This window comes from Squalius cephalus, assembly GCF_949319135.1.
Source record: "Squalius cephalus genome assembly, chromosome: 19".
NCBI classification, from domain to species: domain Eukaryota; kingdom Metazoa; phylum Chordata; class Actinopteri; order Cypriniformes; family Leuciscidae; genus Squalius; species Squalius cephalus.
The window spans coordinates 35,530,379-35,557,878 of NC_137140.1; the positions used below are offsets into that span (position 1 = coordinate 35,530,379).

Consider the following 27,500-nt stretch of genomic DNA (forward strand, 5'->3'; position numbering starts at 1 on the left):
TTGACATATAAAGCGACCAATCACAGTTCTTGCATGCCATTTAGGGGCGGGTTCTGAAAAAGGTGAACATTTTGTTTGTATTTGAGTTTATTGCCATATTAGATTTAAAGGATACTACATGTCAGATATGAATCATCATCAAACATTTGATCAAATTCAGCTCATTAAAACTCTATAAATGTTTTCCTGGGTCCATCTTACAAAACAAGGCTTTCAAAGTTTGTCCTGATAAAGAGTTGCGATGGAAGTAACGACAGACACTTTCTTACGCATTGTGACATTGTGACAATTTAACATTTAAATTTAACAATCCTTTAATTTAACAGTAAAGGATTTAACATTTCCAGGTCAATAAAAAAAGTGAATCGTTCACAATCTTTTTGAATTGCATATAAATTCTCCTTTCATAAACAGACTAATAAACTTAACGTGATGCATAATTGTCCGTCATACATAAATGAAACCGGTACGCTTTCTGCACTCAAAAAATCATGCCACAGTATTTTATTACCCATGTGCATCCATTTAAATAATCATATTTTAAAATGCATGGATTTATTGATAGTAAATATATACGCCTGCTTAATGTGCATTTAAAATGCATTCAGTTTATTAGTATTATTACAGTTGCATTTCATTTATGCATGCATGAAGTTTATTAGTGGCAACACTTTATTTTAGTGTCCTTGTTACATATTACATTTATTTACCATAGTAAATTATGCATAATTACATGCAACTAACCCTCAACCAAACCCTAATCCTACCCTAACCCTATAGTAAGTACATGTAGTTGCTTAATATTACTCAGTACTTCAATATATAATTACACTGTAACAATGACACCTTAAAATAAAGTGTAACCGTTCATGTTAAAACTTTGTAATGCATACGGATGGAAATTGCATGCATCTTAACTTTAGGCCTAAATATTTTGTTGAATGTGTGACGAATCGCACGAATCGCTCTCCGTCAGCGACACAGTTATCTAAACCAGGAGCTGAGCAAAAGTGAAAGAATGACACGACAGAAGAGAGGGATTAGTGTTCGGGTTTCCACACGGGAAAAACAAATCCCTGGTCTCTCCTGCGGGATCTGAGACGGGCCGCTTTAGGAAGCCGAGCTGTAGTTCAGTTACTGTAATGACTGAACGGAGAAGGGGAAGAAAAAAAACGAGCTCGGGACAATGTGATCCATTGAGAGCAGATGAAGTGGCTCTCGCTGCACAAACCTGCATTGATGAGCGAGTCGCCCCTCGAGCTTTACATAAGAGCCGACACTCGAACCTGCGACAGACCTGACCCACAAACACAATTACACACACACACACACACACACACACACACATAACAACCCCTCCTCTTCACAAACGCGTCACGCGCATCTGTCAGTCATTAGGGTTTCACAGCTGGCTGCAGATCTTAATGCACGTGGAAAAGTTTGGATAAAACTCCTTCAAACTAACATTAGAGGGTTTTTCCCAGAATCCTTCTAAGGAAATCAAGGAGACTCTTGACATGTATGCTGCTTATATAAATGGAGACTGAAGTTGATTAGTGTCTGATTATGGGGTTATTGTCTAAATGTATTTATGGAGTGAAGAGACTGCCCTCTACAGGACACTCAGAGACGACACAAGAGTTCGGACACGTCATTAAATCTACATGTAAGAATAATAGTGAAGCCATGCAACATCTGGGAATGATGTAGCGATCAAAACATGAGACACAAATGAAAACTCATTAACCAAAATTCATGATAGGTGATATTAAACACTATTGAAGGAGGAACATGTGTGAGAAGCACTTTATGATGCTGCTTTACTGCTTCAATTAAATACAATAACAAATTTAGTGCACATATTTATAGTAAAATAAAGATCAAAATAAAATAAAACCATAATAAATAAATGAAAAAGTAAAAAAAAATAATAATTCAAATTAAAATAAAACCATAATAGATAAATTAAACTAAATAAAAAATAAAATACAATTTTGAACATATATTTAGAAGATTTTTAGTTTGTTTATTTTATCTAAAATAAAAAACTATGATCAATAAATAATACAAAAAATAAAATTTAAAATGAAATGAAATGAAATATTTGGTTTTATTTTATTTAAAATAAAATAAATAAAACTAATAAAAAAATAAAAACATTAAGAATAAAATAAAATGATTTTAGAATAGATTTTTAGTTGATATATTTGGTCTAAAATAAAATACTATAATAAATAAATAACAAAAAACAAAACAAATACATTTTAGAGCATTTAAAATAAAATTAAATTAAATATTTTGATTTATTTTATTTCATATAATATTATTAAAACTAATAAATAAATAAAATATTATAATAAATAAATAACTAAAAATTAAATTATATGATGTCATGAACCTCACAACGAAAAATTATTTCTTCTTCTGCGCTCACAGTATTAAGCCTGTACCCTGTACACACTTTGAACCAGCAAATCAGATCTTGTTTTTTCAAGAAAGCTCCTGCTGTTTTTGGATGGAGACTGAGACAAAACACAAGGACAGAATCTCTGAACCCTCACCTGTCTGATCTGAACCCTCACCTGTCTGATCTGAACCCTCACCTGTCTGATCTGAGCCCTCACCCTCACCTGTCTGATCTGAGCCCTCACCTGTCTGATCTGAACCCTCACCTGTCTGATCTGAACCCTCACCTGTCTGATCTGAACCCTCACCCTCACCTGTCTGATCTGAACCCTCACCCTCACCTGTCTGATCTGAACCCTCACCCTCACCTGTCTGATCTGAACCCTCACCTGTCTGATCTGAGCCCTCACCTGTCTGATCTGAGCCCTCACCTGTCTGATCTGAGCCCTCACCTGTCTGATCTGAGCCCTCACCTGTCTGATCTGAGCCCTCACCTGTCTGATCTGAGCCCTCACCTGTCTGATCTGAGCCCTCACCTGTCTGATCTGAGCCCTCACCTGTCTGATCTGAACCCTCACCTGTCTGATCTGAGCCCTCACCTGCCTGATCTGAACCCTCACCTGTCTGATCTGAACCCTCACCCTCACCTGTCTGATCTGAACCCTCACCTGTCTGATCTGAACCCTCACCTGCCTGATCTGAACCCTCACCTGTCTGTAGGTGCAGATGATGATCTGAACCCTCACCTGTCTGATCTGAACCCTCACCCTCACCTGTCTGATCTGAACCCTCACCTGTCTGATCTGAACCCTCACCCTCACCTGTCTGATCTGAACCCTCACCCTCACCTGTCTGATCTGAACCCTCACCCTCACCTGTCTGATCTGAACCCTCACCTGTCTGATCTGAGCCCTCACCTGTCTGATCTGAACCCTCACCTGTCTGATCTGAGCCCTCACCTGTCTGATCTGAGCCCTCACCTGCCTGATCTGAACCCTCACCTGTCTGATCTGAACCCTCACCCTCACCTGTCTGATCTGAGCCCTCACCTGTCTGATCTGAACCCTCACCTGTCTGATCTGAACCCTCACCCTCACCTGTCTGATCTGAACCCTCACCTGTCTGATCTGAACCCTCACCTGCCTGATCTGAACCCTCATCTGTCTGTAGGTGCAGATGATGATCTGAACCCTCACCTGTCTGTAGGTGCAGATGATGATCTGAACCCTCACCTGTCTGATCTGAACCCTCATCTGTCTGTAGGTGCAGATGATGATCTGAACCCTCACCTGTCTGATCTGAACCCTCACCTGTCTGTAGGTGCAGATGATGATCTGAACCCTCACCTGTCTGATCTGAACCCTCACCTGTCTGTAGGTGCAGATGATGATCTGAACCCTCACCTGTCTGTAGGTGCAGATGATGATCTGAACCCTCACCTGTCTGTAGGTGCAGATGATGATCTCTCGCAGGTGATAGTGCAGTGGCGTCATCGTCTCGCTGACTGAGTCCAAGGCCATGTCCACCTCACGCTTCATCCGGTGACCGTCAGGGAGCAGACGCACCAGCTTCATGACCACCTAAACACCGACACACACACACACACACACACACACACACACACACACACACAATTATTATTATTCTAAAACAGTTATTATTATTATGAAAATGGTCAAAGTGCAGAAGTGCATCACCTCAAACTCGCCCTTTGTGTATTTGGCATCAGGAACGCTTACGATTTCATCCTCGAAGAACTCTGGAAATCCCTGTCAAACAAACAAAAAATATATAAATATACTTTATTATTACTATTTACTACAGTAAAGCTGACCGAGTGGATCAGGTAATCCGAGCTGCTGTGAGTGAGTGGTTGCCAACTTCAGAAAAGAAAAATACGGGCCAATTGTGGTTCTTTACGTTGTGATTGGATGATGGTCTGATGCGCGTGAGGGAGCGCTGTGATTGGATGATGGTCTGATGCGTGTGAGGGAGCGCTGTGATTGGATGATGGACTAATGTCGTGATCATTCTCAAGTGTCGTGTTGCTGTTGTATCAGTCAGTGGTTAGATCAGCGTAGCAGTCAATAAACAGGACAAGGAAGGTCACGTACGGGACAAATAAATTAGGCCCAATATACGGGACGTCCCGACTAATACAGGACAGTTGGCAACCCTAGTGAGTGGAGGCGGGGCTAATTTGCATATTCATGGATCCACGTGTGCAAAATGTAAGCAAGGGTTTTGAGTTACATTCAAGGCATTAAGGAAAAAACTTTAAATATGTCATTTGGGTGATCAAAGAGGAATTTTAAGGGATAAAATTGACTAAATTATAAACATTAAACAATGTGTATAGTGAAAAGTGCTTGTTAATTTTTGTAAAAAGCAGCAGACGTACGTTGAAGTGCCAGAGCGTGAGGGCTGCGATCACCATAGCCGTGGTCGTTCGTCCTTTACCGTTCGAGCAGTTAAAGACGAACGCAGAGGACGAGTCTTCAGCGAGACGAGCCTTCATCGCCTCCAGCAGCCCGTCGAAACCCTGAACACACACACACACACACAACATTAATCAATGTGACCAAACAAAACTGATAAAGCAGACCAAGACATTCAGAAAATGCACAAAAGAAAGATAACAAAACTGTCAGGATGAACAGCAATAAAGCTGCTTTCACTGTAAGTATTCACGCTGAAGTCTATTACAGCATCATTTCACCCATAAATGACAATTCTATCGTCATTTTCTCATCATCATGACTTTATTTCTTCTGTAGAACAAAAAAGGAAAAATTTGGAAGAGTGCTCTTCGCATTTGACGCTAGGCATTAAACCTGGCATTCCTTTTGCATCTTATTTAATCATATTTTAATCTTTATCTGTGTATAATGACTTTAATATTTCATATGGACTACTTCAAGAAAGTTTTTTTGTCACTTTTACCAGTCTTGACAGTCTTTCAGGTTTCTTCAAAATGTTTCTGTGTTCCACAAAAAAAAAAAAAAAAAATTAAATAAAACAAAATAAAATAAATTAAATTAAATTAAAAGAAATATTAAAGAAAAAAAGAAAAAGAAAAAGAATTTAATAAAATATATTAAATAAAATAAAATAAAAATAAAACAAAACATTAAAATAAAATGAAATAAATATTAAATAATGTTAATAACAAATTTAAAATAAATAAATAAATAAATAAAATAAAAACATTAAAACAAAACATTAAAACAAAACAAAAATAAAATAAAATAAAATAAAATAAAATAAAATAAAATAACATTAGGGCGAGTTAATGACATTTCTGGGTGAAATATTCCGGTAAAATCTGAGATTACAGTGACTCTGATGAACGCTAGAGGGAGCCGAAGCTCTTTTCTCTGTCGTCTCATCAGCCTTTAGAACTGCATCTGAACGGAAAGATGAATGTCAGCAGATCTTTAAGCTTTTAAAGTGTGTTTCACCTCTTCAGTCGGAGCAGAGCATTCTGGGAGAGGAATCCGCCTGTACTCCAGGCCCTGGTGTGAACTCTTGTGATGGTTAAAGATCTCCTGTACCGTCAAACAGCTCTTGAACATCTTCATCTGCTTCTCCTGCTCCAGAGTCACTTCAAGCCATTTCTGACTTCCCAAAAGTTCCTCTTTCAGAGCCGTTTCCAGTCTCTGCATCAAACACACACACACACACACAGATGCCGTTCAGTGTGTCCCAAACAGGGCTTCGCAAGTTGATGAAATGCTAATAATTATATTGAATGTAAAATTTAAATAAATAAATTGGGCTGTGAATAACCGCTCAGAGATTCTCGTTCACAGAAAACTCATCTGGGAACTTCAACACATTTGCATAATTTCCAACATTTTGTGGACAGTTTACAGCATTTCACTAACAGTCTGCCAAATTTTAAATGTTTAAAGTGAATAATTTAAGGGATACATTTTAGTATTGTAACCTGTAGTGTAAAATAAAATTATTTCTATTATAATCATCAAATATAATTTTTTTATTTGTAACTTACAACAGAAATATATATTCTGTCTTCATTATATAATTGGAGTTAAAACATAATTATCATTATTACAACAATGAAAAATACTTTGCTGAATAACTGAATGACGTTATTGAAATACTAACTTAAGATATTTTATGTCTACTGGGTTCGGCTGACACTAAAAAGTGCGAATCCCTGATCTAAAGAAATAAAAGTCATCTAGAAGGTTGTTTTATCATCCAGCAGGTGAAAATCCCTGAAACTGTTTGATAATGCACATCCTCCAGTGGCTTATTGCTTTAAATTCAATTCAATTCACTTTTTTGGTATAACGCTTTTCATAATACACATCGTTTCAAACGCATGAGTCCACATTACAATTTAGAGCGATCCGTTATCAGAGAACTTACTAAGTTATGCATTTCAGAAATGTACACATACAATCACAATTAGCTAAAAATGTATTAATTTAAAGCTGCAGTTCGTAGTTTCTCCTCTTTGTCTCCATCTCTGTTCGAAATCTGCAACTGCAGTTATTCGCGGAATGATCAGCTTTACGTGGGTTGTGCCTCGGCGCGGATGAATCCGATGTTTTGAGGAGAACGTGCGTCTGTCAGTCGCCGCTGGTGTGGATACTGGCATTCGCAATCACACATTTTACTTTTGGGAAGTTTGACCAACATAAGAATTTTCACTGGAAAATGTGTAAATCTGAACAACATCCACTTTTGTTCTGAGCAACTAAGAGAAAAAAAGCATTGCAGTAAATCACGCTGATTAAATCTAACGATCGCTCATCATATCACGTCAAACAGTGCAAATTATACTTTGTTCTCAGATTGTTAATGTTAACATCATCAGCATTGCGTGACATTTAAAGGTGCATTAAGCAAGTCTCTGAGTTTTTGCAGAACTATGCCCCCTCTGGTGGCAAGCGAAACTGCAACCAGAGGTGTGCACGCTCACGGACAAAAGTTTTCTTTTTTTTATCTTACGTGGAGTTTGCGTTGGTGTTTGAAATGAACTATAAGCAGGTCTCTTACAATCCATCTTCTACGGAGAATGCCGGCGAATACACAAACCTGCCAGACATAGCTATGTGAGCGTGCCGTGAACGCGCATGGCATCACGCCCAGTCTAAAATTCCGGCCCGAATTAGGGGTGGCTCGATACCACTTTTTCATGTCCGATACCGATACCGATACCACACACTTGAGTATCTGTCGATACCGATACCGATACAATACCATATATTTTTTTCTTAATTAAGCTGTTAATAATAACACATTTGTCAGGAGGATGCACTGTGCTTAACCTAGCCATCTAAAAAGCATCATGCTCAAACAGTGCAATAAATGTTCTACTTTCCTAAAAGAAGAAATAAGTAGCCCACAACATGACTCAGTTGTGCAATACTGCTGCTTAATTTTTATTAAAACAATTTTTAAACAGAACTTGTAGCAGCATTTTTAATTATTCAGCACCATTCAATTAATGAAATTTAAAGTGCAACTGTGCAAATAAAACAAAAATTATAATTCCAGTGCCAAACTGGATGTAACACAAAACTCTTATGTAGTCATAATAACTTAAATAAGTATAACCTAACATAAAAATAAAGGTATCTCCATTATAAAATGTGCAATAGAACGCAGTCCAATAAGGCACTCACAAATTAGACTCTAAGCCATTACACCTAAAAAAGGGGGGAAAAAATCTAGGGTAGACAGAGCAAGCTGTAAAGTTTTTTCACATGTAACATCTGAGGTTGAACTGTAAAACACCTGTATAAAACTAATCATTAGAATGAATTAGGGCTGGGCGATTTAAATCGTGAGATTGTTATGCGCATCTCGTCAGTAAAGCCGGTTCCTTGATTAGTAGTAAATCGCCATCACCTGCTTTCAGATGGAGCGGCATTTACTACAAAAAGCCGTAGTTAACTGACAAGCTGAGCCATATCGCATTAATTATCGCTGGCGATACGTCCGCGATTTTAATGCGATATGGCTCAGCTTGTCAGTTAACTACGGCTCTTTGTAGTAAATGCCGCTCCTTGAGTTTGAAATAACTCCACACAGCTGACATGATAACTTAATTGCTGAGAGGGCTTACCTCACTCACCTCTAGCTACCGTTCACGTGATGCCAGTGTTGCCAAGTCCGCGGTCTCTCCCACCCCGAAACGCGATTGGCTATTTTTAAGAAGCAATTGGGCGGGATTTGTATGTGAAAATCTGGCAACCCTGCGTGACGCATGTTGCTCATCTCTCTTTACGGCATGTCTCTCAGGTGTTGTTAAGCATTTGTATGACAATTTAGGACTAAGGGACGTGATCGTATCGGATCGGGTTATACTCCCGCGATTCATGCAATATCCGATCCAGTGATTTTGGCCAGTATCGGACTAATACCGATACCGAATATCGGATCGGCGCACCCCTAGCCCGAATCCCTCATATTTATTTTACTTTACAGGATTATAGAGACAATCTCAGTGATCAGAGAAGGGCTCATTCAGCCCATCAGGCAATTGTTTAAGCATGTATGGGTTAGAAAACGGGTATTTTTAACATGAAAAGTTGCTTAATGCACCTTTAAAGCCCTTCCGATATTATCCTTGTTTCCGCACGGGCCGGTGTCAGTCTCTCTTGTTCTGTAGCCGCTCCGAAGTCCGAAGACTTTCGCGTTTTACAGCGGGTGAATCTCCAGCTGGTGATCGTCGTTTGAGCCTTTCTGGATCCGCCATCAAATTGCTCAGTTTAATTATATCCAGTGCTGTGAGAAAAGGCTATAAATCTCCAGCATCCTCACTCTCACCGCCGACTAGCCGAGACTCTGGACAGATGTGGCGTAATGACGCAAAGACATGCTCGAATTTCCCGTGCAAATCCACCAGTACCACTGGAGTTAAAAACATTATTACAAGCTTACCGGTTTGAGTCGAGCTACGGCAAGCAGAGAGTTTTCAACACTGGTTATGCACTTGCTCAATTTATTTTGGATCATTTTTAACCCAAAAAAGTTACGGACTGCAGCTTTAAAGCGCAACTCTCGCCAAAATTTAACCTAGGCTCTTTTTGTTAATCTACCCGAGTCAAACTTTGGTGTAAAAGCATAATTAGAGTTATAATTAGATACTTCGAGCACAGTTTCATGTTGTGTCGAGCCTCCTTAGTGTTTTAAAAATAGCGATTTTGATGCGATCATAGTCGTGCCCCAAAGGCATTTTGACCTAAAACGAAAATACAGTCAATTTTAAAAGTGGCGTTTCCATTCTAATTATGCAAAGTTTGACTCGGGTAGGTTAACAAAAAGAGAATAATTTAAGGCAGAAACAATGATCTCATTGAAGTGATGAATACTTGTTTGTTAACAAATGATTATGACATTTAGAAAAAAGTAGCGTAAATCTGACCTGGATCTCGTGTGTGTGTGAGGAGAGCACGCATATGTGCTGATCCACACGCGTGGGCTCTCTCGGATAGAAGATCTGGCCGTTGGCCTCCAGAACCAGTTCATCCTGCAAATTCACCCATAAAACACTGCTGTGTTTCCTCTTCTCGTCCGCCAGATACGCCAGAACGGCTCCCGTCGCCTGCCGGGGAACGAGACAGAAGAGCGGTGAGAGATGCTGTCGATGAAGCGTTCACTAACCCTTCTCAGAGCGGACGGGAGTCACCTCAGACGTCGGCTGAGCCATGCCGTAGATCGGCATCTTGGGAACTCGTCGGAAATTAGCCACTTTCATCTCCTTAATGGTGCTCAGAACGTCAGGTGCTAAATATTCATCAGCGACCTAGACATAAAGACATATATCCCGTTAGAAATAATGCATCATCCGTTAGTTTAGTCGAGGTTTCCAGAGAAAAAAATGTCCTTTTAGGATGATGTTTGCAAGTGTTGAGATGTCACAACTTCCCAGTTTATTATGCAGGGATGATGAAAAGGGAACAATTAAGTTAAATCTTTGCACAAATAATAATACAGAGTCACATTTATTTATATAGAGCTTTAAAGAATACAGATTGAAATAAAATAGGGAAATAACTGTTAATGTAAAAATATTCAATTATGAAACTAAGTTTTTTGCATTGATATTTTTGCTCATTAACATTGACATTTATCAAGCACAACTATTCAACCCTGTTACCAAAGTAATCTAAAGAAAAAATATTCAAGTTTAATACAGTATTCATAAATATGTCAAACAGTAGGAAAAATTATAAACCTCATAAAATAAAGTTTCACTTTTTAAAATTCTCAAATTTAAGATTTTTAAAAAGTGAAACTTTATTTTATGAGGTTTATAATTTTTGGATAGAATCCATCAAGTTCTGTTCAGTTGAAACTTTGTATCATTGTGAATGTAACATTTAAAATGTGGAATTCCAACATTCCATTTTCTCTGGCGCAAAATCTTCTAATCAAGAATTAGCTTAATAAAATGTTTTAATGAAAATTAGTGTCTTTAATATAGAGTCAATTTAATCCAAGAAATTTCTGAAACATGAAATGTTTTTTTGAAAGTATTTTCTGAAAGTAAAGCACCCCCAGACAACACTCATATGATCTGATTTGTTTGTAATTTAATGCCATTTAACGCAATTTTCATGGCAAAAGAAAAACAACAGGTTAAAATGTAGCAAAACATAAAAGGATTTTTTTTGTAAGGTTTTAAAAGTATCTTTGACTTTAAAAAAACTAAACCTAAACCTATTTTGCAAGTTTCAAGGTCTGTTTTGAATCCTGTTTTGTAAGAAGATCATGTAAGACGTTTGACCGTGAGGATCGACTTCCTCAATTCAGCGCTAAATCTCGGTTCCAAGGCCCAGAAAGGAAAAGCCAGACAGAGTCACGATGTTACAGTTCATCTGTCGACAAGTAACACTTTCCAGTTACTGTTGCGAAGTGAGAAGGTCATTTCCATGCAGAGCAAACGCACATTAATCTCAATGGAGAAACACTATCAGAACAAAGCACAGATAAAGCAGAGAATCTCCAGATGGAAGTCACCAGCATTTTAAAGGAGAACGTCTCTTTAGGACCGTAAAAGCAACACACACTACACTCAGATCTTATATGTGAGGAAGTGGTTATTCAGTCATAATTATTCACTAACTATGACTATGTTTGCATGCACAACAAATACAGTCTATATTTGGGTTGCATGGTGATATCTATTATTTTGAGTTTAGCTTGGAGTGAGATTTTTTTTCGGGGGATATGTAAAAACAAATATTGCATCACAATAAGTGTAATTGTGATTGTCAAAACATTTGGTAACTAAATAGAATTTTATGAAGTTTAGTGACAACATGTTACAATGTTTACATTGTACAATGACTGGTAGGATACAGCTTTTATTATTGCTTGACAAAAATTTCAAGATTTCAATTCCATTCTTGTGATGTGATTCCGATTTTGATTCAATATTGACTAATTTGGATACATGTTTATTTTAAATTTTATTTAAAAAAAGAATCTCACCTAATGCTGTAAACATAGAGGGCCCAATCTGCTGGTATTATTAAAGGTTAAAAATAACAAATTAAATTAAATATAATGCAGTTTTTGTTATAATAACAATTATTTAATGACATAAGTAAAAATATAATAAATATGTAATATAGTGCTCAGCAAAATCTCCTCTCTAGCTATTTTTTCTATTCAATTAACAGGTCATTAAATGGCTTTCCTGAGGTAAATGTAACGTTATGTGACATAATTGTTCTCCTGCTGTTATATTGACCTCTTTCCGTGGTTTAAAAACACTAATTGGTCGATATTATGTATACTTTCGGTAAGTTGTACTGCATCTTTAAATAAAAACAGATGATCGGTTCACGTGCACTTGAACTGAGGCGCTCAGCGATCTGTCACGTCACATTTACAAGCGCCAAACGTATTTTTGTCTGAATTTCGTAATAAAATTGACGGAATCTAAGAGCTGAGAATTAGTTTAATATTAAAAGTGCCTCTTTGCTCCGCAATTGTTCTGTGCGTGAGAAAATGGATGTGTGGCGGGAGAGCGTGTGAAAAGTGTCAATTGCGTGAGAGTTGGCAGCCCTGCTATTATTTTAAAATTGTACCCAATTCACCTGTAGTGTCTCGCCTTAATTTCCTAACGTTGCACATTGAGTGCATTCTGTATACATTCAGAAAAGCATGGATTTAATCCAACAGTTCAGTTTCTTTCAGAAGGGTTTTCCTCACCAGAACTCGAGCTCCTTTGGTGAGCAGGTCAGCTGGCGCTCTGAGCTCTGATTGGTTCATGCAGGAGAGGAGGCGGTACATCCAGGCGTTAGAGCACAACCATTGGCTGAAACTGCACGCGAACGCCAGCGGATACTACAACAGAGAGGAGAAACATTATAAACATGAATAATGCCCCTTAAAACACTCATTTGGAAACACACTGTACCTGTTCATGTAGGTAAGCGTTAAAGACGATCAGGAAGAAATATCGCTCTAGACTCTGTAGAGTTCGATGGAGGAAGTAATCTTTAGTGCTGCTTCCCTAAAAACACACAGACACACTTTATTTACAATCTGTTCAGCTGTAGGCCGTAAATCTGCTGTGTGTTTCCAGCTGGATCCACACACAAGTGATCTTTACACAACACTAGCTGGAGGAAACAGAGTATCTAAGCTCAGTACAACAGATTTCAGTTTCTCCAGAGAGGAAGAATCCTCGATTCAGTTGATACGCTGCGGGATAAAGAGTCTTTGTTAAGAAGCCTTAAATGTCTCACACACACACACACACAGTCTGTGTAATGAAGCCTGACAAGACTAATGAATTACTGCCAGATTCAGGGCTCATATAACGAGGAGGTTTCCAATAAAACATTTCATTGCACTATGAAGCGTACAGTATTTCACATGAAAAAGATGCATTGACATTAGTTTGGAATAATACAGATTTTATCAAGGTTGCATTTATTTGATCAAAAATACAGTAAAAATTATGAAATATTATTGTAATGTAAATCAGCTGTTCTCTATGTGAATATATAGTAAAGTGTAATTTATTCCTATGATCAAAGCTGAATGTTCAGCATCATTACTCCAGTCTCCAGTGTCACATGATCCTTCAGAAATCAGTATAATATGATTTCATTTGTGTTTTCATGTTCTCGTTTTGGCTTGTGTATTGTTAAAAAATGAATAAATCATTCTAATATGACGATTTGCTGATCAAGAAACAGTTCCAATTATTGCCAATGTTAAAAACAGTTGTGCTTGCATCATATTTTTGTGGAAACTGTGATCATTTTTCTTAATTATTCCAAACTTTTGACAGGTAGCACAAAAAAAAAAAAAGCGTATTTAATTCTAGAGAAAGTGGACAATGAAAAATATGCACCTTTCCATCATTGCACACAGATTCTCACCTGGATCTGATAGTCCTCCCCGATCCCCTCCAGCTTGTGTTTGTTCTCATAAATGGCCTCTCGAATGTCGTGCATCTCGGAGCACAGGTCTATGGCACGGTTCACCTGAAACACAAATAATCATATTTTGCTCAAATTAATCATTTTTGTACCACCTTTAAGCTGATTCACACTTTAGTTTAGGGGCCAATTCTCACTATTAACTAGTTCCTTATTATCATGCATATTACTAAGATATTAGCTGTTTATTAGTACTTATAAAGCACATATTAATGCAATATTATATTCTAAATCCCTTAAAATCACCCAATACCTAAACTTAACGACTACCTTACTAACTATTAATAAGCAGTAATTAGGAGTTTATTGAGGCAAAAGTCGTAGTTAATAGTGAGAATTGGGCCCTAATCTAAAGTGTGACCATATCATGATGGGATTTATGTCTTAAAGAATGTTAGATTGAACACAAACCTCTTCCATGACCTCTTGACCTTTAGGCAGTTTACTGATGAGGGTCTGAATGACCTGAAACTGCACTTTGGGTTTGTTCGTCACGTCCTCTTCAGCTCTGTGAACATGTGACATGTTTGACATTAAACATTTCGGCAGCAAACACACATCTTTATTAAACATTCATGCAAAAGAATGATCATGAATGCACACTCTCACTGAAAATAGAGGTCAGTGAGACTATCATTTTAAAAGCAATTGATACTTTTATTCATCAAGGACGCATTCAATTGATCAAAAGTGACAGTAGAGACATTTATAATGTTACAAATGATTCTATTTCAAATAAACAGTTTTTTTATTCTCTATTCAGCAAAGAATCCTGAAAAAATAAAAGGTGTCACAGTTTCCGCAAAAATATGAACTGTTTTTAACACTGATAATAATCATAAATGTTTCTTGAGCACCAAATCCTCATATTAGAGTGATTTCTGAAGGATCATGTGACACTGAAGACTGGAGTAATGATGCTGAAAAGGGATAAATTACTTTAATTAAATTTAATATTCAACAATATTATTGATCTGCCTGCATTTGACACCATTATATGAGAACATCACGGTTTTCTCCAGAGCGGCAATATATATAAATGAACTATATATATATATATATATATATATATATATATATATATATATATATATATATATATATATATATATATATATATATATATATATATATATATATATAAATAAATAAATAAATAAATAAATAAATATATAAATATATATATATATATATATATATTTTTTTTTTTTTTTTTTACAGCTATTTTAAAGTGCAAAAAAAAAAAAAAAATTGAAATAAAAATAATTGTAAAGAATCAATTTTTCTAATCAAATAAATGTAGCCGAAGCAAAGAAAAGCAAAAAAATTGTACTGACCGCATTCTAACTGAAGGACAGTATTGTGTGTATCAGTATTCTAGGAGTGTGTTGCAGGTCTTACGGTGTTGCTGGCTCCGGTGATGCCCGTGTCAGGTGCATCATCACCAGTGATCCCAGGATTAATCCCAGATTAGTGCGTCCGACTCCCACCTGACAGCTGAACAACAGCGCTGGAAGAGGCTGAGATGCATCGCGACTCAAGGACAGAGACGGATTCTCCTGACAGAGAGAGATCGCAGTTATATCGCAGTTTCTTAATGCATTTATCCGGGACACCAGAGTGCAGTGCACTGCATGTGTATCATAACCAGTGCAAAAAGGCTTGTAAAGAGTACAGTGCATTGCTCTCGCCTTTATTACGATAAACATGCAATGCACTGTACTCTTTAAAAGCCTTTTTGCACTGGGCAAGAAGAGAGAAGATCTAAGGAAAAAAAGTTGTTTTAATATGGGCATCAAATGTCAACCGAGCATCGAAAACAACGCTAAGATTGCACACTTGAAACGGTGGAGATCCTGTACTGGAATCAGATAACACATTGAAATTAAGTTTATGCAGATCCGTCGGCATTGGATTTAAACCAATCAAACAACACTAGAGATGCCCGACCACCCACATCTCCATAGATCACTTACCAATTGTAGTCCGAATTACTGAATACAAATTAAATAATAAAAACTGTAGTAACAAGCTATTACGTCACACATTTTAGGTGATGTAAACTAACTACTTTTTGATTACTTTTAGTTTACTTTTGACTTATCACACAGATTTGAATAGGATAATCTTGTACCATATTGATATAAGATACAAAAAAATAAAAAAAATGGTGCAAGTTGATAAATTGATGAAAGGTAAGTTTTTTTACATAAGTAATAATTCTTTATGATCAATAATTAAAGTAATAATTAAACAACAGATGTACAGTTAAAATAAATAATTTTGTATTTAATTATTTAAAAAAATGTTGCAAAATAATAAAAGATTACATTTGATTACATTTCTATATATATATATATATATATATATATATATATATATATATATATATATATATATATATATATATATATATATATATATGAATTTCCCATATTTGAAGTTTGCATCATTGACTCTGTAATCTGGTTTATTACTGTGAAGCTGCTATAATCTGTATTGTAAAAGCGATGTAGAAATAAAGCTGACTTGACCTTGTTTATATCTATACCGTCTAATATCCTTTGGAAATGCTATAAAATGTCTGTTTCGGTTTAGAAACGGCTAATTAAATCTGAATCTCCATTAATATGGAGTAACTATGGAGTTGGGATCTGTTCCACGGATCAGCCTTGAAGCGAGTCGGGAAGTCTAAAACTTTCTTTTATTAAACCGCTTCCTGTGAATCAATCTATTGGCAGGGCTAAAATAACACTTGAGCCTTGAGGTTTGACACGAGGCTTTAAATAGCGAACGCTCACGAGGATCAGGAGTTCAGATGAACGATTCCTCGCCGCCAGACAAATCCATCAAAACAGACACACCGCTCATTTTAGAAGCATTTTGGGGAATATGCATGGGAAGAATGCATCCTATCACACAGTATAAAGGCTAAAAAAGTTCTTCCAGTGCAAATAATTACTCCTCTGCGGTCACTATTAGCTCTTCTCCATGTTCATCTCTGTTGGTTTTGAGCATGAGAAATGTTTCGGGAGTTCTTCTCTATATCAGTGTCAGTGTTTCTGAACTCCTGAAACGCCTCCATTGTAGTCTTGAGTTTCTTCTGGGAACACGTCACAATATTCCTTATTATAATAATTAATGCGCAGAATAAAGGGGCGGGGCCTGGTTGAGTTAGTTAGTAGTGTGTTAAACTGGCGGTTATGGTAAGGGGCGGGACATTTCCCAAACACACTCGAAGCGCTCGACCAATCACAACACACTGCTCCAGCCGCCCAATCAGAGCACAGTGTGCTTTTCAGGAGGAGGGGCTTCACAGAGACAGGAAATAAACGGAGCGTTACTGGCAGACTGGGAAGAGAGGAGCCGCAACAATGGAGAATATGAGGAAAATATTACTGTTCTAAAGCCCAAAAACAACATCGTCAAGGCCGTAACTCATAAGTGCACGCAGCCTGTGGTGTCGTGTGGCCATTTTACTTTCTAATCTTTCAACACGACAAATCTGTGGCTTCAGCTTCTGTCTTCTTAAACCAGAGAAACAGGAAACACACGAAGGAAGTGTCATTCATCAGACACATGACAACGTGACTGCAAACACACACAATCTAAACTCTAACCAGACACACACTCCACCACAGATGCACTCGCAAACATTTACCATGGTAAAACTCAATATAAGCCCAGTTGGGGGGGGGGGGGGGGGCTTATTTTTGCACTATTTGTGATTATGGAGTTGATAAACGGGCTTGTTCTGGTTAATGTACAGTTTCTGTTTTTTTAATATGTGACCCTGGATCACGTCACCAGTCTCGAGTCGCACGGGTTTATCTGTGGCAATAGCCAACAATACATTGTATGGGTCAAAAATATCATAATATTTTATGCCCAAAATCATTAGGATATTAAGTAAAGATCATGTTCCATGAAGATATTTAGTAAATTTCCTACCGTAAATATATAAAACATGTATTTCTGTGAGTGAATGCAGCACAATCGCCAACATAAATGTAGAACTTTAGAGGAGATTTTCTCAATGTTTCGATTTTTTTGCATCCTCAGATTCCAGATTTACAATAGTTGTATCTCGACCAAATATTGTCCTATCCTAACAAACCATACATCAATGGAAAGCTTATTTATTCAGCTTTAATATGATGCATAAATCTGCATAAACCCATGTGACTAGTTTTGTGGTCCAGGGTCACATTTGGTCGACATTAACTTTTTGTAAGTACGGTCTGTTTTGAAAGAAAGGACACAGTAGTTTCTCATGTTTGTCTTCAGCCTCTCTGATGATCTACAGACTCCACAATATTCCATTAACTCATTTCCTTCCATCTAAACACATTATATATTACAGCCGGACGCACTTTAAAGCATCTGACGTGTTTAGATTCCACCGTCTCGGAGGATTTAATCACATCGGTGGCTGGATTGGCATGAACTGAACCGACCGCATCACAAGAAAACAATTCCCCTGATGCACAGACACATGCGCGTCACATGACATCAGCTGACCAATACACTGATTTGATGATATCTCGATCAGAAAGGTCAGAGCTAAATGTGACTCGCACAGAGATAAGACGGGTCGTTTCAGGAGAATCTCTTACCTGGAGAACATTCGCGAAAACTTGACTTTGCCATTAATATTTAACATTAATATTAAGAAAATAAATAATATTATTATTAAATAATACTAATAATTGCTGAATAATAAAAATAAAAATACTCATATTTACTATTATTATTATTATTATTATTATTATTGCCTGCTTTGATAATAATTATTCCAATTAATAATAATAATAATAGATTAATATAATTAATTCATTATAATTAATCCTGAGATCAGAAAACTCTTTTTAAATATTAAATATTATTCATATTATTATCATTATTAAATAGTATGTTTCACAGCTTTAATAATTACTATAATAATTAATATAATTATAATTAATCCTGAGATCAGAAAACATGTACATTTTTACTTTTATTATTATTATTATTATTATTATTCAACTATAAATTCACAGCTAGAAAAATAATAAATAAATAAATAAAATATAATTAATTATAATTAATCCTGATATCAGAAAACATTACAATTTCTATTATTATTATTATTATTATTATTATTATTATTATTAAACTGTATAACTCCCAACTAATACAATAATAATCAAGTATTAGAAAGGTCAGAGGTCAGTATGGTTCATGCCGATGGTTTCAGGAGAATCTCTTACCCGGAGAACATTAACGAACGCATCGAACTCGTCCTCCAGCGGCGCTCCCTCCATCGGCAGAGGCAGACGGTAATACCTGAACACACACACACACACACACACACACACACCACCACAAACTGCCGTTACGTGTGAAGATGAGGATTCACCAGCACAAACCAATGAAGCATATGTGTCTGTGTCTGTGTGTGTGTGTGTGTGTGTGTGTGTGTGTGTGTGTGTGTGTGTGTGTGTGTGTGTGTGTACCAGTACGCAGGCATGGTGAAGCGTGTGCGCGTGTGTGTGTGTGCACCTGTACGCAGGCATGGTGAAGTAAGTGTGTGTGTGTGTGTGTGTGTGTGTGTGTGTGTGTGTGTGTGTGTGTGTGTGTGTGTGTGTGTGTGTGTGTGTGTGTGTACGTACCAGTACGCAGGCATGGTGAAGCGTGTGCGCGTGTGTGTGTGTGTGTGTGTGTGCACCTGTACGCAGGCATGGTGAAGTAAGTGTGTGTGTGTGTGTGTGTGTGTGTGTGTGTGTGTGTGTGTGTGTGTGTACCTGTACGCAAGCATGGTGAAGCGTGTGTGTGTGTGTGTGTGTGTGTGTGTGTGTGTGTGTGTGTGTGTACCTGTACGCAAGCATGGTGAAGCGTGTGTGTGTGTGTGTGTGTGTGTCTGTACCTGTACCTGTACGCAGGCATGGTGAAGCGTGTGTGCGTGTGCGTGTGTGCGTGTGTGCACCTGTACGCAGGCATGGTGAAGTAAGTGTGTGTGTGTGTGTGTGTGTGTGTGTGTGTGTGTGTGTGTGTGTGTGTGTGTGTGTGTGTGTGTGTGTGTGTGTGTGTGTGTGTGTGTGTGTGTGTGTGTGTGTGTGTGTGTGTGTGTGTGTGTGTGTGTGTGCGCGCACCTGTACGCAGGCATGGTGAAGCGCGGTCTCTGATACACCTCCTCCGTCACATGAATGTCTTCTTCACAGCCGATGCAGATCTTCTGCGGTTCTCCTTTAAAATGCTCAATGTCGTTGTAGACGTAGAACACGTTGTCGTTCAGTTTGGCGAAGTCATGAAGCTAAAATGAGAATTTGTACATGATCGGCACATGAACATTTCTGGAGGTGCAGTTATTATAAGCATGACAGGAGAGCATTACGGTTTGCGCATTTGGGTCGATGACAAGAAGAAAGGAAAGAAAAGTGCAAAATTCTTAGAAATTATATTGTTCTGTTCATGCTGGTTTCATACGTTTAATAAGAACAATTACACAATTTAAACTAGTTTTGTTTTATGATTAAAATATCATATTTTATGTTTTTTATGTCCAATAACAACAACAAAAGATGTGTTCCTGGATGTGGGATTCACTGCTTTGATTTTATTTGACTTGACTGATTTTCCTATAAATATTTAATATAAATAATTACAAAAAATATTGTTGTCATTATTATTATTATCATCATCATTATTATTTCTGCTATTATCATTTCTATTATTATTATTATTATTAAATATTATAATTAACTGCTTTAATAATAGTAATGATAAAAATACAAATTATATAATTATAATTTATCTTGAGATCAGACATTTATTTTATATTTTTACTATTCTTCTTCAATAGTATAATTAACTGCTTTAATAATAATAATAATAATAATAATAATAATAATAATACTACATGTAATTTTATTATACATTTATTAACAAAAAACATTTAAATAATAATAAAAATAATAATAATAATTATTAGTAGTAAAAGTATAAAGTATTCACTGCTTTAATAATAATTATTATAATCACTATAATTATAATTAATCCTGAAATCAGAAAACATTTTACTATTCTTTTCATTACTAAATAGTATATTCAACAGCTTTAATAATAATAATCATAATCATATTTAAAATAATCTCAGGACAGTTTAAAATGCATGTTCTTGTTCATTAGTTATACGTTTTTATTCTCTAAGAATAAATAAATAGTAAACATCATTTCTCCATTGGCTCGATCCCATCGCTCCTGTATTGGCGCGTGTTCATTAAACCCTCTGACCTCTCTCCTGATGGTGAGCTCCAGGTCCTCGGAGGACAGCCCTCGCCCCAGGTCGTGCAGGTTCTCGTGGAGGTTCTCCTTCCTCCGGGGTGTGTAGGGAAAGAAGTCGCTCTCCAGGCGCAGGAACAGCACGGGCTCTTCGCGCAAACACAGGAAAATCACCTCCTGTTCAAAGGGACAGAAGCATGGAAACCTCCAGCACATCAAGACCTTGCAAATGCAGCTCTCGTCTATGGTATAACGGTATAATGCCCATTCGTACAAGATGTAAAATAAGTCTCTGATGTCCCCAGAGTGTGTGTGTGAAGTTTTAGCTCAAAATACCCCACAGATTATGTTTTATAGCATGTTAAAATTGTCACTTTTTGAGGGTGAGCAAAAACGTGTCGTTTTGTGTCTGTCCCTTTAAATGCAAATGAGCTGCTGCTCCTGGCACAGGGGGCGGAGCTTCAACAGCTGAGAGTGACTGGATTTAATAGGAGAAACTGAGAAAACACGAGTAAAACAAACAATTATCAGTTTAAACTAAAGGTTGGACTCGATATAATGTTCCTCGCAACTTGCCGAAGATCCAGTCATCATGGATATTGACATTCAGCAGGAATCATGTTTCCTGACATTTATATGAGCCTGATTTCCACACCGGGGAAATACATACAGCACATTTGCCAGTGAATGCTTTATATAAATACAATACAGGTCTAAACCCATGTGATCACTCATATATCAATGTTATATATCATCATATCGTCCAGCCCTGAAACTTGTATAGTTTTTGTCAGTGTTTATTTAAAAACATCCAATTATGCAGAATATACGATGGTAAATATTGAATTGATGAGTTGTAAAACACAATATATAACAATACAATATATTAGGTATGATTTTACCCCTAAATTTAGCATATTGACACACAATGATAACCGCAAATCCAGCTTTCTCTGCCTGGATCCAGTTGTTTCTGTGAATTGCATTGTTTCTCTGTTCTGTATAAATGATGATAAATGATATACGATGCTAAACTGTAGCTCAAACAGTAGAGCGTTGGCGCTCGCAACACCAAGGTCATGTGTTCGATTCCCAGGGAAAGCAAGAACTGATAAGAATGTAAATGTGTGCCTTGAAATGCAATGCAAGTCACTTTGGATAAAAGCGTCCGCCAAATGCATAAATGTAAATCCTTAATTGATGAAAATTGTAAATGCAATATATAACAATACAATATATTAGGTATGATTTTACCCCTAAATTCAGCATATCGACACACAATGATAACCGCAAATCCAGCTTTCTCTGCCTGGATCCAGTTGTTTCTGTGAATTGCATTGCTTCTCTGTTCTGTAGCTTTCTTCAGTCTGTAAAAATACACCTCAGATTTCTTGTCAAATCTATTTATACAGTCAATCTCAAAGCTCTTTCCCGTTTTAGATGTGTTTCGTGTGTTTTTGCGGCTGAAAACCAATCCTGCCGCTCAGTGTGTGTGTGTGTGTGTGTGTGTGCGCGCGTGTGTGTGTGTGTGTGTGTGTGTGTGTGTGTGTGTGTGTGTGTGCGTGTGACCGCACACACTCCGGCTGACGGTGACGTCACACGCATAACCTCCATTTAAACTAATTTGTGCAAACTATAACATTCAAACAACAGTTTAATTGAAAGTGTCAGTTTAATCAGCACTGCATTTCCCTGAACAATCAAGCGAATCAACAACAGATTTAATCTCTAACAAATGACTTGACAAACACCTTATCAGCAGAATTATTTGCACATCGCTTTCGGTTAATGGAGGGTCAACAGGGATCGGCAGGAGGCCGACACACACTGACCTGGTGGCCTTGAGCCTGAAGATTCTGCAGGACCCGTTTGAAGCCACCCAGGCTGGGCTGGCCCATGCCGTACAGTGGGAAACCGTCTCTGATCCGTCGGAAGTTCGGCGCGCCGTACGAGCCGGTGGTGCTGAGAACATCAGCTTTACTGAACGCGTCCTGCACCATGAAGAACGAGCCCTGAGAACAACCAGAGCAGACGATCAGATGCTGGTTTTTTAATTAAAATGTTTTGCACATGCATGTGTGTTTGGCATGCTTTATGTAAAAAAAAAAACACTTTATATTATAAAAAAATACTTTGTTAAAAAAAACACTTTATGTTATAAAAAACACTATGCAAAATATGAAGAGTATAAATTGAAAATGAATTTAGCTAAAACAAACTATTAAACACTTTTTGTTAATTAAAATAAAACCTGAAATTAAATAAAAAACAAACATGTTCACTTAAACAAACACTTGATGTTATCTATAAAACTAATGAACATGAGAAATTCATTCAGGTTCACGTCACTTAATAACAAGATTAAATTCATGTTGAGTTGATTTCATTTCAGTGCAACTTTCATAACGCCAAAAAGGGCAGATTTGTTGGTCATGTTTGCATTTATGCATTTGGCAAATGCTTTTATCCAAAGTGACATACTTTGCATTTAACCCATGCATCAGTTTACAGCGGTTATGATAACATAACACACATTAAACAGAGATGAGCCACAAAACTAGCTTTAACTGATGAAGTCATGCCGTTTGGGTGCTTTTTAAATGACAGCCAGGGTTATTATCGTTAATTAATAGTTAAACCATTTTAAAATGCGTTCATCGAAAGAAAGATGAATAATATAAAATACAAATATTGGATATAAAACTTTAATGAAAATTAGAAATGCTGCCTTAGGCAACTGACTGAAATAAGTTGAAGCACTAAAATAAGCTAAAACTAAAAACTATTAAAAGCTTTTTGTTCATTAAAATAAACCTAAAAATAAAATAAAAAGCTAAAAGAAATATAAAACTGAAATGGAAAAAAAAGTCAAACTAAACAGTAAACAGACAAAAGCACATAAAATTAAAAAAAAGAAAAATGTAAAATGAAAACTTAATGTTAATTAAAGCTGAAATGATAAAAATTTCTATTAGATTAAAAACAAAACACAATTTTTAAATGTCGCGTTGGTAAGTTGAAGTACTAAAATAAGTCATAACTAAAACTATTAAAAACATTAAGTTAGTTAAAATAAACCTGAAATAAAATAAAACAAACATTAGATTAAAAAAATTAAAAAAACTTAACTCAACTTACTAAAATAAATAAAAACTAAGGCTGAAGAAATATTAAACTGAAATTAACTTTTTTTTTTACAGTATTGTAAAAACGTAATAATGACAAAAGCACTAAAATTAAATGTTAAGATAAAAATGAAGATAAGATAAACATTACCATTTCATGTTAAGATAAGATAAAATTGTATTCAAAAATATGAATAAACTAATAAAAATGGTAACTAACAGAAATAATAACGAAATAAAGCTTTCATAACAAATATGTTTGACAAAGATTTGTACAGTTGGAGACTTTATAACATGACAGAAATGCAGCATTATCCCCAGCTTTAATAAATGTCTCTGCTAAATGACTAATTACTGCTTTATTAAGTAGAAAGCAGGACCATTCAACTCGGGAAGAAGCTCAAATAACGAGTCGGACGCGGAACAAAGGCGAGTGTTTGAGAAGTCGGACACTTTGTGTTTTCTGTTGATTTGCAGCGAAACTCATCATCAGCTCGTCAGCAAACAGAAACTAACGAGCAAACAAAGAGAAGGAGCGCATGTCTCCTTCAAAGCCTTCAGAGAGAGGTGCAAACGTCTCGTGAAGACTAACGAGAGCAGTAATTAATTACACTCTCTGTTTGCAGAGACGCGCCGCGACACATCCAGGATCTTCCTGAACCCCTGGGATTCACCAGATTTTTGAAGGAAATTAAGTTAATTTTTTTTATATTAATTACGTTTTTTAAAATTAAGTTAATATTAATTTTTTCCCACATTAATTACACACACGTCTAATTACGTGGTTTTGTTTCATTAATACAGTGCATACTTATTTCTTGATTTACCCCGAAAGATTGGAAGTGAACTGTGACAACATGCCCCACAGGTACATTGTAACATGAGCATATGACAGATTAAAATGCAATCTGATCTAATCAAAAGAAATATACAAGACATGTTAAAATATTTTCCCAATAAGTTTTTCATATAAAATAATGGCATTTTTTAAGTTTTAAGTTTGACGACAAACACACCGCAAATAAAAGCTATACAGCATAGTTCAAAACATTGACTCTAATGACAATTAGGCAAATTTTCCAACCTGATTCTCTTCACTGAATTAAAAAAATATAAATGAATAATGAAAAAAATAATATATATAGTTTTTTTTTTTTTTTTTGTAATTTTAACTGCATTTAATTGTTCAATTTATTCATTTAATTAAAAAATAAATCAGTGATAAAATAGCTGTCTGTGTTAATTTAGTATCACTGGCAGTACTATTAGAGTTTTTATTAATAGTTTTAATTTTGTTTTTGTATTTTCCATTTTCATTTTAATCTTTGATTAAAAAATGTTTTAATTTTGTTGTGTGCTTTAGTAATTTTTTATGTTTTTTTTTTTATATAGATCTGTTTAAAAAAATCTGTTTTTTTAATATTTTAATATTTTTTAATATGCCTATATAGTTATAGTTTAGTTATTTATGTTATTATATACACACACACACACATACATAATATATATATCCACCTTATATGTGTGACAAAATTATTTTTTATTAAATATACCAATTTTATAGTAACTTATAGTTTAAAAGTAACTTTAATGGTTTTAGGTTTATAAAGTATAATGAACCTGATTGAATGAACAGTGATGAGAATGTGAAGGGGAAATGTGGTTAATCGTCATGAAAATATTCAACCAAACTAATTTAGTAAAAGAAAATCTAAAATGATGCAAAATATTTGTTTTTTATTTTTTATTTCTGAGATAACTGCGATCTGTCTTCATGAGATTGACCCACGGTGTGTCCGGCTCACCTGGACCAGATGGTGCTCCGGCATGTTGTCCGAGATCCTCCCAACTTTATAGTTTGTACGAAGAACATGATCATCGTGGATCTGAAACTCCTGCCTGCAGTTATACCTGTAAACACACACACACACACACACACACACACACACACAAATCAGGGCATTGTGTCGGCTCTGCAGGAGCTTGTGATGGAGACGCGCTGCTGGACGTACGTGATGACCACAGGAGCCACTTTATTAGTGATGATGGATTTGCCCTTGTTGTTGTGGATGTTGAAGGAGGCGCTGCTCGCCGACCGCCTGCTGTCCGTCATCCCGTTGCCGTGGAAACTCTCATGCAGTGTGTGCTGGGGAGCAGCGCTGGCAGTCGTACCCATACTCCACTGGCAGCTGTCAATCACACACACACACACACACACGAACATGAACAGAGCAGCAGAAAGACAAGAGACAAAACAAGACAACACTTATGAAAATTAAAGGTGCACTGTGTAATATTTAGGAGGAACTGTTGACAAATGCAATATCATAAACATAACGATGTTTTCAGTGGTGTATAAAGACCTTACATAATGAACCGTTATGTTTTTATTACCTTAGAATGAGCCATTTCACTCTACACACATATATACATCGACATGTTTCTACGGTGGCCCTACACGGACAAACGCGTTTCGTCACTATGTTGTTCTAGCTAAAGTCAGCGAATAAAACACTGACACAATGATGAACAGGTAACAATAATATTCATAATAACATCGTTTTATTGAATAATTAACCTCGTTGTTTAACTGGCTACTCTCTGCGGTCTCAGACGATGACATCACTTCCTGTCGGCCACCGTAACTTCTGTTGGGTGCAATTCACAACCTCACCACTAGATGCCGCTAGAAATCACACACTGCACCTTTAACCGTGGTTTTATTATGGTAAAAGTGTAGAAACTAGGGATGTCCCGATCCGATCCACGGCATCGGTATCGTGCCGATACTGGCCCAAAACGCTAGATCGGATATCGGAGGGGAGAAAAAAAATTATCCGATACCTATGATCCGATACCCATTAGGGGTGGAACGGTACGTATTCGTACTGAACGTACGTTCGGTGCATGGATTTACACAGAGAATACACGGTATAAAAATAAATAAATCTTGCGTGCACATTAATTAATGTAATACGGAACTAACGTTACTGTTAGATACGCGCATATGCGGGTTCTTTAGGGACACCTAATCTGTAGCCCGCCTTAGCTCTGAACGCGCGTCTATATCGCTTCAAACGCTCACTTTATCATTATACGCGCGCGACGCGTCCTATTCGCTTTGGACGCGCGAATGGATTCAAACTGTTCAAGCATCGAACTAGACGCGATAGACGCAAATTTGACGCTCTATTCGCGTTTGGTGTGGACGCAGCAAAATGAACAGGCTGCGATGTCAAGATTGCAATGCTGGAGTGTGTGTGTG

The 27,500-nt window shown here is 36.6% G+C and overlaps 1 protein-coding gene across 3 annotated transcripts in view; it reads right to left on the reverse strand.

The window, feature by feature from the left end:
* Positions 1-27,500, reverse strand: part of pald1a (phosphatase domain containing paladin 1a) — a 73,664-nt gene that overhangs the window by 25,154 nt on the left and 21,010 nt on the right. For all 3 annotated transcript variants that reach the window (XM_079851175.1, XM_079851177.1, XM_079851176.1), the window contains exons 2-18: positions 26,248-26,424; positions 26,041-26,146; positions 22,943-23,122; positions 21,123-21,287; positions 19,982-20,142; positions 19,100-19,175; positions 15,252-15,409; positions 14,262-14,358; positions 13,791-13,895; positions 12,818-12,913; positions 12,610-12,744; positions 10,076-10,192; positions 9,812-9,991; positions 5,868-6,065; positions 4,808-4,948; positions 4,104-4,175; positions 3,846-3,986 (exon numbers count right to left, since the gene is read on the reverse strand). In XM_079851175.1, the coding sequence (XP_079707301.1) occupies positions 3,846-3,986; positions 4,104-4,175; positions 4,808-4,948; positions 5,868-6,065; positions 9,812-9,991; positions 10,076-10,192; positions 12,610-12,744; positions 12,818-12,913; positions 13,791-13,895; positions 14,262-14,358; positions 15,252-15,409; positions 19,100-19,175; positions 19,982-20,142; positions 21,123-21,287; positions 22,943-23,122; positions 26,041-26,146; positions 26,248-26,411 (2,292 nt within the window). In that variant the 5' untranslated portion in view covers positions 26,412-26,424. The remainder of the gene's footprint in view (positions 1-3,845; positions 3,987-4,103; positions 4,176-4,807; positions 4,949-5,867; positions 6,066-9,811; positions 9,992-10,075; positions 10,193-12,609; positions 12,745-12,817; positions 12,914-13,790; positions 13,896-14,261; positions 14,359-15,251; positions 15,410-19,099; positions 19,176-19,981; positions 20,143-21,122; positions 21,288-22,942; positions 23,123-26,040; positions 26,147-26,247; positions 26,425-27,500) is intronic.